At 44.4% G+C, this 13,496-nt stretch overlaps 1 protein-coding gene across 1 annotated transcript in view; it reads left to right on the forward strand.

Moving 5' to 3' along the window:
- The first annotated feature begins 263 nt into the window (after positions 1-263).
- Positions 264-13,496, forward strand: part of LOC136782359 (zinc finger protein rotund-like) — a 93,604-nt gene continuing 80,371 nt past the window's right edge. The window contains exons 1-2 of the mRNA XM_066741758.1: positions 264-572; positions 5,004-5,273. Of these exons, the coding sequence (XP_066597855.1) occupies positions 264-572; positions 5,004-5,273 (579 nt within the window). The remainder of the gene's footprint in view (positions 573-5,003; positions 5,274-13,496) is intronic.

Genomic DNA, 13,496 nt, shown 5'->3' on the forward strand with positions numbered 1-13,496 from the left:
CTTAAAACATTTGCAAATTATTCATAAATAAATAAATATATATATATATATATATATATGAAAACCTATATTACGATATATACACATATATTATATATATTCCTATAAATATACACACACGGAGTATATGTATATACAGGTATTTTATTAGAGGCTGCCGCAAGAATTGGCGCCGAGATCGATCGGCCGACTATTTGGCTGGAAGGCGCGCGAGGTGTGAGAAATTTTTTCCCGTAGCGTTTAAGATTTTTATGGAGGACAAAATGTCGACTGTGAGTGTCGCGTCGAATTCCTCGGTCGAGGTGGACTCGGATACTTCGAACGACGCGTCCAGCAAGGAGGAAGCGACCAACGAGCAGAAATTCATATTGCCCAACGAGTTTTATCATAGTTTATTGGCCAGTGCTGTGCGAAAGACCGTGCTCAATCGAAACCTCACGTTGGACAACCTGGCCAATCTCAAGGACAATCTCAATGCCCTCGGGGCGCTCAAGGACCTCAAGGGCCTCACCGTGTCCAGCGTGCCCGCCTTCCCCAGGAACCTCGCGCTTCGGCGCGACGACCACGACGAGGTTAGATTCCACCTACAAACCTGCAAACGTATATACATATGGATGCATGAGAACAATGATAAACAACATCGATTGGCATGTTCCTTCCACGTTTATAACCCGTCATCCACTGGCATAGTGTCAGCAACGTTCCTAAAACGTTCCAACCACGTCACGCGCCACTCTTCACTCGTTTCCCTCCATTTTCCAAAGAATTCGCGTTTTATCCCTAAAATTTACTCCCGTCTTCAACGAGGAGCGTCTCAATCTTGAGAATTCTCGACATTTTACCCAATCGCTCATTTTTCCCGGACGATAACGAATTATTCGAAGCGAGCGAACGATTGGATCGTTCTCAACGGTGGATGATAATTATAAGTAGCCGAGGAGAAGTCGAGAAATGAAAATTCTTCAAGGTTTGGGAACTCTCGGTAAAGATACATAAACACACACACACACAGTCTATCCCATCTCGAGATGGTCTTCCTTTTTCAGCTTAATGAGATTTTAATTTGTACAAGAATAGAGATTTCATTATTTCAATAAGGTTTTATTACTTTGGCGAGGGACCGGGTTATTGTTATTATTATTGGACTATGGGAAATCGGGGGTTCGAGCAGTTAATTTGGCGTGATTAATTAGTGGGGGAGGGGACGAAGGAGAGGGAATAAAACTATCAACACACTCCAGAGTCTGCGCTGCTCCCGTGGACGATATCAGATTTCATGTTTGCCAGAGGAAAATCCTGTTTCCTTGACAATTAATTCTTCCCTCTTCTCCACGAGTCGAAGAAACTCTCTTTGCTCCATCTTAATCCTGCCTGTCCTTTGCACACGGATCTCGCGTCAATTGCAAAAAAGAATATCGCAATCCACTTTGTTAACCTCGTTCTTCAACATTTCATCAGCCGTTTCTGAAAAGTTTCGAGTTGAGAATTTTCAACGAACTTTAATTGCTGAGGAATTTTCTTTTCCATTCCTTTTGTCATAGTTTTTAGCAACGTACAAAATTTTGCTCCGCTACTCTTAATTCACATGAAAAATCAAGCATCGCGGTTGCTCTTATAATTATAATTAAATCCATGGACTTTTTCTATAATGGCACGAATATCCCCAGAACATCCCGTGCCATTATGAACAAACTGATTACCATATTACAATTGAGTTGTTTCGGAAATTTTCGCCAAATTAAGCAACGCGTTGATTCGAGTTGCAAAAGTGGAAAGTAAAAATTTCCCCACGAGCCGAATGCTCGACGAAGAGTGGCGCGAAAACTTCCTGTTGATTCCTTTTGCTCTTGCCCAAAGCGAGCGAGCGAGCGAGCGAGCGATTTATCAGGAGAGGACCACGAGCTTTCTTGGCACGATTATCTCCAGCCGGGTTGGATATCTCGCGCGCGATGCTCGGTTCCGTGACCATTCTTGACCCAAATCCATAATGCCCAGCTTCTTCCTGGCACAATTCTCTTATCCAGCGTCCTTTATCTTAAATTTAACATCCTCCCCCGGAAAAATTGATTAAAAAAGGTCAGAGTGGAGGAATGGACCCACCTCGGCTTTATTATCCTTCCGGTTTATCCGCAGTTTTATCTCTCCGCACATTGTGTACTCGAGTCCCATAACTATTACCAAGCTCTCTCTCTCTCTCTCTCTCTCTCTTAAAAATATCAATGTTATTTCGCCGCTGGAAATTATTTACGACGGTTTTTCTCTCGCGAGGAGCCCCGCAGCCGCGGATTTACGAGCGTCTACGAGAGAATTAAGTCGCTCTTGCAAATTTTATATTTGCAGTTGGCGCAACGTCCACTGCGTAGATGCAAATGCGAGGTTGCTCAATGAGCCGCCGCGCTCTCGAGTGCCTACGCGCTGATTGGTCATTGTATGATAAATATTTGCGGCCTCACCCGCTCGTCGCCGTTCTGCCGGCTGTCGAATCTGAGTCACTCCGCCGGCGGACCAACTGGGATTTATTAAAAGCCGATGATGAAACTGACCAATTGGCGTCATACCTCGTGAAAATGCAGCGCGCAAGTGCCGTGCACGGTGCAACGGGACGTTTGGCAATAATTGATGAGTCCGTAACCCAACTCTTATTATTAGCCACCCCCTTTCCATTCTTTTCCAATACTGGAATTTTCTTGCTGTGCCCCGGTGGCGATCGAACGTCGACCAAGATTCTTTTTCAGGCAAATCCCCACACACACACACACACACACACTAAAGAATAACCGAATGTATGGAGGTTGATTCGTAGACTTTAATTAGCAGCCCTGACTAGATGGTTAATCGTCTATCGCTGCCCATGCAGCACGAATCGTGAGAAAGCTCGCTGGCACATTCGCTCTTCATTATTAGTCCTCCTGAAAGGACACCACATCCCCAACTGCAGGGTGTTACTTTTCCGAAAGGGGTTGGCAAAATGCGCTCCTTCAAAAGGGGAGGGCGCTGTTTCATTATGGGACCGGACTTAATTACACGTTACGAGTGAAGCTGGTGATTTCGGAGACAAGAGAAAAAAAGACAAAAAAAAATGAAATAAACGAGAGAGACTGGCCCTTTTATATTACCTCGTTAATTGCCTATGCAGATGTGCCAAGTCTCAATGTTCGCCAATAAATTATCCACCCGAGCAACGCTCTTTCTTCTTATATACGTATAAATTTTCTAATGGACCAAACTCTCCATATAGAGATTTTTGCTATACACACACCGATGATGAAATAATAATTCCACAAAGATACATATATATTTTTACATTTGACCTCTCTGACGGAATAATAGAACGGAGATTTTTCATCGGGTCCTCTTACGTCGTACAACGCGGGTCACGGCTGCTTTTTTCGTACATCGCTTTGGTTTGGAAATAAAAAGACTGCACCGAGAGAGAGAGAGAGAGAGAGAGAGAGAGAGAGAGAGAGAGAGAGTGAAATGGAACACAGAGAGCGGGCCGTTCGGATTTACAGTTTTATTTCATCGTTGATTTGATTTGACGCTAATGCATACTGGACAGCCGAGGAGACTACGTCAGAAATTAAGTTCGTTTCGTGGCTAATTTTTGTATTCATTGCTAATTTGTAGGCGGTCGCTCGATATATTTCTTCCCATTGAAAATTTCATCACGCTGCTCGATAATACGAGAGAACAATCCGCCGAGATCGTTTCTAATGACTCGTGTGTGCGCTATTCCAGGCGTGTTTTTTACGAGCCTAAGGACAAAAAGTAAATTACATCGGAGCGCGTTTGGAGGATTTGCGAATATTTTTCGTTTGAATATATTCGTCGACGAGGAGAGGCGGGAGATTCGCACACGCACACACACACACATAAAAGGCAATAAGCGATTAAACGGAGATTCCAAATGGGAATCGCAGCGAGCGCGATTGAGCCTGCGATCGATCGAAAGGGCGAGTTTTAAGAAATTTATACTATATACGCGGAGAAAGAAGCGAAATGTCAGGCGATGCCAGGATCGATGCGTCGCGCAAATCTGATTGGTTCTCCGCTACTCCTCTTCCAAGTGTGTAGGATGGCCAACACACACACACACACACACACCTCTGGAAAAATCATCGTGCCCCCCTTTCCCTATTTTTAGGCCGACGCGCGCCAAACACCTCTCTCTCTCTCTCTCTCTCTCTCTCTCGCTCGCTCGCTTAACACGTAAATAATTACTCGAATAGGCAAATGAAGGAATATTTCTGGCCAAGCTTGGCCCGATTTATCGATTAATTTAATAATGCAACTATTCTCTTGCGTTGAATTTTTAACGAAGCTCCGCTCTATCCATCTCTCTCTCTCTCTCTCTCTCTCTCTGGCAGGACGGACGCGGCCTAATAATTAGCGCGGTTAACGTCGTCGCGGGAAGACCTCGAAGAAAATAGAACCTGATTGATCGAGCAGTAGCGAGACATGCGCAAATCCCCTCCTTTTCGGCCCCGGCCATCGTTATTGGACCTCGTTAAATTCGTCTCATTGGTCGAGACGCTTTAAAATACCTGGAAAGAGCGCAAAAACTCGTTCGCGCTAAGAAAATATCTTATGGGACAAGAGAGAGAGAGAGAGAGAGAGGAACGAGAAATGTAAACATTGCAGGGCTCCGGTTAATGGGAATTCGGCAAGGTATCTGTGTATGGCTAGAAAAACAGAGAGAGAGAGAGAGAGAGACAAGTTCGTGGAAAGGGACGCGATGTAAACATTGGCTCTGTTCAAGAGCGTTTATTCTCTCTATATATATATACACACACACTGCATAACAGTACGGAATCAGTAGGAAAAAAAGACTCGAGGAGTCTTCACTGTAAATATTTCATCGCGTTCCGATTTATATGTACGTATATATAAAGTACAGGGGGGGGGGGAGAGGATTTTTTTTTTTCAAGTTTTCCGAGTTACCGGACCCGCGCTTGATCGTAACAGTGCTGTGTTTCGTAACGCTTGGTGATCTTTTCTTGCAGAAGGCATCGTTCGCATGGTCCGAGGGTGGAGAGGAAGGTGGAGGGGGTGGAGGTGGAGGCGGTGGGGGTGGGGGCGGCGGAGGAGCCGGAGGAGTCGGAGGAGGAACGGGCCCAACGGCAGGAGGTGGTGGTGGACTCGCACATTGGGTCAGTGTCATGGCGGAACACATACACAATCCCCATTCGGCCGCTGGTGTGGGTGGCGTTCACCATCAGCAACAATCACCCCCGCAACCACCCTATCCCTGGAACAACGGACTCTCCAGTGACGTAAGTCTTTACTTTTTTATTATTATTGAATTTCGTCGATACTGTGTCTGTCCCTCGCTAAGTTTTTTTTTTTTTTTTTTTTTCGAAATTGAACCTGTTTTTTGCAAGCTATACATATTCTAGGAATTACGCGGAGCATCGATTGGATTTAAAAATAATGTAATTCTTAGAAGCTTTGAGTTTTTTCAAGTCGTTCCGCTTTTAATATTTGTTTTCTTTCGAAATAACGAGATTAAGTTTTTTTTCCTTTGTTTTGGTCCTGGACGAAACCAACGGATACTGAAGAAATTTAAGTATTAGTTTGCGCTACGCACAGCTTCGACTATGAATAACATTATTTCAACACAACGATTTTATTGTACTTCCGTGTAACGCGGTACAGCCAGGTGTAAAAATGTAGTAAAACGCCAGTCGACTGTGCACTTTGTTTCTAGCAACTTGAAAACAGCGATAATTACCATAAATGTAGCTAATTTCATTTAAACCAGTGCGGTAACTATTTAAATGAAGATTTAAGTGCTCTCTCAACTATTTCAACTTGGAAACGTTCGTTAAATTACAATTCCACCGCTAGATGGCTAATGTTTCATCGAATCTACATTTTTCCCCAGTTCCATTATTTCACTACCTTCCAAAAAATAAAAATATCTACGTATTCCCCAAAATTACGAAATTCGATGAAACAAAACTGCCCCTAAAACTTGTAGCGTTCCTGTGCAACAAAATTCGTACAGTTTAATCACTCCCTTATCCCTCATAAATAATAACTACAGTCCCGACCAAAACCTGCTGTATTATTTCCAAGAAAATTTTGCTCGCCAAACAAGACACAGCGTCCATTAAAAAAAAAGGCACATTTTCAATAGTTTTGAGAAGTAACAAATTGCACGATACTCGAGAGTCGTACTAGCGCGAAACATAAACAAGAGTAGCGCACTATCCACATGCGACCAGCGTTTTTCCGCTCGCGACGGTTTAGAAGTGAAAGAAAAAAAACGCTTTCGGTTAGCAATGAGAAAAAAAAGTCGACCCGGTAAAGAGACGGGGTTAAGCGGGCAAGTAGTAAGAGAAGAGGACTGAGAAGACGAAGAAGAGGACCCTGAATGAAAACCATGCCGAGGACACCGTTGAGGCATCGGGGTATCTCGGGGGGTGGAAAAAACGAGGTTTTTTCGACTTTTTTTTTGTCGTAATCCCGCTGGCAGAAACGGGTCGGTAGCAGCCGATTTGTTTTTTGCCCCTCTTGCATAATTTAGGCGAGGCCGGATTAGAGACGATCGAGCGAGAGGGACGCGCGGTGGGGCATAGGGGAGGGGAGGGGCCGAGTCGCCAAAGGGTTGAAGATCGCTTTGCATATCCTTTTGCCTCTGGCGCGACGCGCTGGAGAAATAAAAAAAAAACAAATACACGGAAGCGCGAAAAAACTACTGGATGACGGAGGTTAGAGGAGGGGGGGGGGGGTAGGCATTAAACAAGTGTAGCCCATCGTAGGTATATGCGAGGATGCCGCGTGTGTTAGTGTGAGAAAAAAAACGACTCGTTTGAATAGATACCCACTTCCTAGGTCCTGCTTTGCCTTCTACCCCCCCCCCCCCCCTCCACCCTTCCTTCTCGTTCTTTCTACATTACACCGGACCCTACGAACTGGTTGAAAATTCTTTTGAGGACCAACTTCCTGATTGTTCTTTCGCTTCTCTTTCCTGTTGTTGTTTTTTTTTGCACGCGGATGCAAAACTTTTTTTTCTCGCTTCTCTCCTACCTAGCAACGGGTTAGCCTTTTCCGGTTGGAGTTTTTTCGACAACCATTTTTTTCCTCGATTCTTCTTCTTTCAGCTTTCTCCCTCTCGATTCGATATATATATATATATAGTTTAATGGAAGGGTATAGGTCGAGGAATTGTTGCATCGCTTCGAGGCTCTGTAAACGAATTAAGCGTTTGTTTATTTGGTAATTTGATGCAGGGTGAAAATGATATTTTTGTTTCATGCAAGAATACCGGTCGAGTCGAGTTTCTGTAAACAAATTAAATACTTGTTTATTTGGTAATTTAACACAGGACTATTGTTATTATGGTAGATTCGCGATAAAGCTTTGTTTTAAATCGTTGCCTCGATATTTTGTTCATTTACGAATATACTGTAATTATGAGAGAGAGAGAGAAAGTTTTCTGCGCAAAGAATTCCACTTGGATTTTCGATAAAGGTTCGAGATGGAAAGGGAGTAAAGAAGGATACAGTGACGTAGAAAATGAAGAGAAAATGTGAAATAGGAATGGTAGGGGTGGGGTGGAAATAGAACATTAGGAGGAATGAAGAAAAATAGAAATGGAGAGGGAGAGTCGTGGATGAACGGGGAAGGAGAGGGGGAAAAATTGTGAAGAGTGGGAGTGCAGAGAGAGAGAGAGAGAGAGAGAGAGAGAGAAGGAGGAGTCTCCGCACTAGGCAAAGAAAGAAATATCCACTTTCAATTCCAAACACGGATAGTTATCTAAGCTCTACATTGTCGATGCAAATGCGGATCGCAATAAAAGGCTTTGGCTTTCTCGAGGAAAAAAGCAGCGGCTTTATGGAAATGCGCTCGTTACGATTGGTTTAATGCGATATCTTCTCCAGTGGATAATTCCCACTAGCCAAAAATCATACCTTTGCGATCTTCCAGAAAATCTTCCCCCACAACCCCCCCCCCCCTCTTCCTTTCTTATTGTTATCGCGCACTGCACTATTTGTTCTCTTTATTGCAACGATGCTGCTTATTCCTGTAAACTCTCTGAATTTTTTATATATACATAATTATGAACAATAGAAAATCATCAAGAATAATTTTTTTTCTCCTGGAATTTACAGGTCGAGTATCAAACAGAAAAAGAAATATTTCACTCGTTATTTAAAATTCTTTTCTCGCTGGCAAATGACAAAGAAAATTTTCGAGTATTGGTTTGGTATAGAAGGAAATAATTTTATAGAGAGAGAGGGGGGGGGGGGGAGAGGGTTTGGGATTGGAGGAGAGCACAAGAGCAGAGAAACACACACAAACACACACAATAGCGATGATGAGCGTCGTCTTCATCAGGGCATGTAGAAATAGGGAAGTTAGGGAATGCCGGGTGTGTCCCGTGAGAATCCCAGGAGCATTTGCATGGCTTGGATTATTTAAATCGCGCCTTATTGTCGGCTCCCTTGTTTTTTCCCGGGAGCGGCGGCGATGCTGCGGGCGCCTCCTAGACAAAAACCCTCCTCTCCCTCTGCATTTTTGTATTCTCTTAAGCGCACCAAGAGCTTCTTCTTCTCTTCCTACTCGATCGAGCAGGTTCTACACGCAACACACGTGATCCTCCTCGAACGGGCCATTCGCATTCAAATTTTTCCACCAACCGGCTCCCCCCTCCCCTCACCCTAATTTCCTCGGAGAAAAAAAACAAACCGACCAGTACCTCCCCCCACAATTATCCGACGTCACGCAGTCTTCTAAAGAAAAAGAAGAGTGGAATAAAAAATCCCGAAACTCATTGCCCCTGCCCTCCCACCCTTTGCCAACAAAATTCAAAATTCTCTGCTTCGTCGAAAGAAGCAAAATTAAATAACCTCGATAGGAAGGTCGATTTTTTTTTGGAGAAAACAGAGTCGATTTTCGGAAGATTCTGCGAGACGCGAGGAATTTGGAGGGAAGGGTGGGGAGTTGCGTGCGAAAGGGTGTGTCGGGAGGGTGGAATTCTGGTGCTGTAAACACGTTTTCGGAGGTTGTAATCTGTCGCCGGTTTCCCTCAGCGGGTGGTCAACCCTTTCCGGGCTTTTTTACGCCTGCCCGACCGTAATCCTTTAAAACGCTTAGAGGATGCTCTTTAGGATAATTTTATATCCCCCCTCCACCGTACCGCTGCTTCAATGCATCAGCATCATTTTCCTACTTTCCATGCTGCTTGCCACCCCTTGTTTCGTTTTGCAAGCGCCTTCTCCGCTGTATGTGTATATAGCTATATATATATATATATATATAGGCTCCAGGTTGATTCGCACAGGTCGACCGATGCAAAACACCTCCTCGGGCACGACTCGAATGATTCTTAGTTGCTTCGGCTCGCCACGTGAACTCTTACCCCTCGCGAAGATTATGCAAAATGCATTTTTCACCCTTGGCCCGTGAAAAAGTTCCATCCTTCCTACTATGTCCGTGTGTGTGTGTGTGTGTGTGTGTGTCTCTTACACACACACGCACACACTCCGGGCTCTCTCGTTCACCACGCGTCCAATCGATGCTAAGCGCACCGTTTATCGACGTCGAATTTCAATCGACGACCCTTTGATCGGGCCGTGACGTCACTTCCTCCCGAAAAACAGTCCATCGACAGACACTCCAATCTCACGCTTATTATATACACGAGATGGCAAAAGCTCGCTGGATCCTCTAATTCTTCCATTTCAACTTTTGCCAACGAAGAATTTTCCCTCTTCTCTCTCTCTCTCTCTCGTGTTTTTCTTTTTTTCGTCAGTACCGGTCGCGTTATTCTCATGATAATTCTCCTCGCGACTCGAGCAGCTGACTAATAATGAAAATTATCAACGCGTGACTCGACTCGCGAGGAAAAAAGAAGGTCGAGAGATAAAAAAAAGGGATGAAAGGGTTGAGATGGCGTTCGACCTGGTATAAGGATAAAAAACGGGAGAGAATCCGATCTAGTAGTCAGCTTCTCTCTCTCTCTCTCTCTCTCTTTTTTTTTTCACTCAGTTTGGACATTTTTCTCTCGCTGCCTATAACGTCGAGCTAGAAATTCATTAGCCAATAGGACGATTCCGCCAAGGGTTGAGAGTGCCCCTCTCCCCCCCCCCTACCATCTCTCCTTTCACCCCTCGAGTAACGCAAGACAATGCCGGCGCTCTTTTTTTTTGTCTCACGTCGGCAAGAGACAAAAATGCCGTTGCACCATTTGCATTCCCAGCTTCGGTAGGGTCACACGCGCACACACACGTGTGTACGGAAGAATCGGAAGAAAAAAAAAAGAGTTTTGGGCTAAGGGTACCAGTACACTTACATATATTTATATTATTACATCCCTGTGGAGACGAAAAAAAACAGAGGATAAAAAAAGTGGCCGAGCCACGATCATTAGAATATTATGATTCCCAGTTAGGGTGTAGCAGTGTCAGTTGCAAAAACTTGCCGGTAATTTCACTGGTTCCTCTTCTTGCAGTTGTAACAAAAGAAAAGTGTAGAATTTTACGATCGGCGAGGGATGATTCAGGAATCACGGTTTCTCCATAGATTTTTTTTTATCGTATAATTTAATCTCGAATGGCGCACAGTTTGAGAGACGAATACACCCCCTCCCCCTCTCCCCCTAAGATTACAAATATTGTTTGGAACATCCCTGGAACGTTCCAGGAACGTTGCGTACCATCGGGAAGGGCTGGGCACGTCGAAGGTGGATCGTTGGAAAATTATTGGGTATCTTTGGGCCAGAGGGGAGGGGGAGGGGATACTCCCCACGGTGCAACGAGTCGCGCAGCCAAAAACTCTGCACCTAGCGCCGCGCATGTTGCGGCAACCGTCTCCGTGTCACAACATTTGGGACCGTCGGAGAATTATAGCACCCTTTTTCCATCATTTTCCCTCCCCCCTCCCTTACTCTCCCTGGCTCCACGCGATCGCTCAACTGGAAATTCCTGAGAAAACTCTCGATACGAAATTCGATGGCTGAAATAACGGATGCAAATTGGATGGCCGAAGAGAAAAAAAAAGAAATGGCGGAGAGAGCTTCTCACGAGAGCAACCAGCGCGCTCGCGCGCGTAGGTAGCTTTGTATGAAATGCGAGATGAGCATAAGGTGGTATTAGAGACAAACGTGAGTGGAAATTTTAATACGGTTCCCGCGTCTAGGCACCGTTGGTATATATATATATATAGCTTATTCTTGGGAAGGGAGGAATTTTCGGAAGGTGCACGCAGCGAACGGGAGGAGATCGATTGGGTCCTCTTCTTGCATCCGAGGGTCGAGGCGGAGGAGGAGGCACGAAGATTAGTTTTTCTTACGTGGAACCGGCTGGAATATTGCGTAGTGGGAAAAAGTATTAAAATTGTCTCGAGAGAGTAGCGGTAAAAATTAGAGGCGCTCGTGGATGGGTCCCGTTCGTTCCGGGGTGATGGCCCAAGGCCCCGAAAGGGTGCGTATGCAGATATCCGGCCGAAAGTGGAGTACAAAGGGCCCATAGTCTCACGCTATTGTGCCCCGGCAGGTAAGATAAAGGTGGCGCAGCCCGAGGGAAAAAAGGACTTACCCCCTCCCCTCCCATCCTCTTCGCTTCTTAACTCAACATCCAACCCTATACCAGTCTGCCCACCGAGTCTCGCTCTCTGATGTCTCTTTAATTTTTATTAATGACACTGCATTTGAATTTCTGCATCGGTGATATGGGAACAAACGCAGCGGCCACTCGCACATCCAATCTTTCGCTTCTACTCCAAAACCAAAACTCTCTCTCTCTCTCTCTCTCGCTCTATATATATAGACTCATCGATCATAAGTTTCGTGTCTTTGCATATAATTGTTCTTCGCGGTGCAAATAAACAATTCCACGAGATTCTGGTAAAGCATTGATTTTGCAATCCGTGTGACTATCGGTATATCGAATGTGGAATCAAGGATTCTAGTGAAATATTTATGTGAAAATTCTTAATGATTTTCCTCGATGATCATTGTAGTTTATTAGTCAGTTTTTCATCAATTCGTCATCTTTTTTACAAGAGACTAAAAAGTCCAAAAAGTTGTAGCAAGAGATGGATGTAAAAATGTTTAAAGGGTCATCCTCTGATGATGATTATCGTTTACAATTCATCCTTGAAGAACGAAAGACGTTGCTCATGGCTGTAAGTATATCGAGTGTCGAGTGAGTTTTGGTCGAACCGGGAACTGGCATATTTAGTGTCTGCTCGCCAGCTGCACAACACTGATTAATACATCCTACTCGTACGATGACAGGTCATCGAATCGCTTCAAGGAGAAACAGTAGCTGCTGTGTTTCAGATGGGCCACGTGTTTTTTAAAGACTCGCAGCAGCCATCACTCGGCACCGCTCGAATCTCTAATTGCCAACGTGGGAAACGTTTCTCATTCCTTTTCTCTAATTAAACCCCCGATTCCTCCCCACAATAACAACAATAATAATCCTGTAACCAATCGATGCATTGCTCTGCCTAAAATCACAAATTTTCCACGCTTTGATAAAAATTCATTTCTTTGTAAGAAGTTTTCTCTAGTTTTTCTTTTCCGTCCCTCTAATGGATCGCGATCTTCATCAAGGTCGAAATTATGCGAATTAAAAATTACTGGACTTTGCAAAATTTTAGTGAAAAAAAAAATTCGATTGAAGTTTTGGAGAACTCGACTGCTCAAGATCGACGCTTTTCTTCTCTTGCACTTCCGGAAAAACTCTCGCTCTTTTCCTCAACTTTTGGAAATTTCTACCCCCCTAATTATCGCGTATATATTCACGAGTACCAGGAAATATTTGAGGAAGCATTAAAAAAGCATTCGGAGTAATTAAAGACTTTCGCTCTCTTTGCAAGGCCAATGATACAGTCCCGTCAAAGTTTTCCCTGAAAATTTGCCAAAGTCGAGAAATTTTCTGATTAAAGTCTCGCTGGCATTGATCCTTCAAACGTTCTCTTTATCGAGAAACTTGCAAAATGACGGATCGAAGATTCTCCAGTGATTTTCTCTAATGCAGTACTGCTGCAAGGACCTTTGCAAAGAGCATTGTTGACCGATAAAAGTTTCCTGAAAGAAACATCTTTGCGAAGAATCTACCCTAAAGACGAAGCGAGAGACGATATTCCTTTTAACAACGAGAGAGAGAGAGAGAGAGTCGTCGCGTCGAGTTTCATGAAAAGTGGCGAACAAACGGTTTAATGAAATAACGTGCAGACTGTGGGACTAGAGGAGGGGGGGGGGGGGGGGATTTGGGGAATTATGAAGAAGAGAGGGAGAGAGAATGAAAAATGAAGGGGGTTAGAAATAAATAAATAAATAGAGTGGGAGACAAGATGAGAAAAGGAAGAATGCGAGAGGAGCGAGAGAGGATGGCGCCGCACGAGAAAAAAAAGGCCAGTGAAAATATCGGGATCGATATTTGACCTGGGAGAAAGGAGCAACTAGGAGGAGCGTGAGAGAGAGAGAGAGAGAGAGAGGGTAAAAAGGAATGAAGAGTTTCATGTGGGTGGGTGGGTGGGGG

Source organism: Prorops nasuta, unplaced genomic scaffold, assembly GCF_024137725.1.
Source record: "Prorops nasuta isolate Cenicafe-Biocafe unplaced genomic scaffold, Cenicafe_Pnas_1.2 PNAS00025, whole genome shotgun sequence".
NCBI lineage: Eukaryota > Metazoa > Arthropoda > Insecta > Hymenoptera > Bethylidae > Prorops > Prorops nasuta.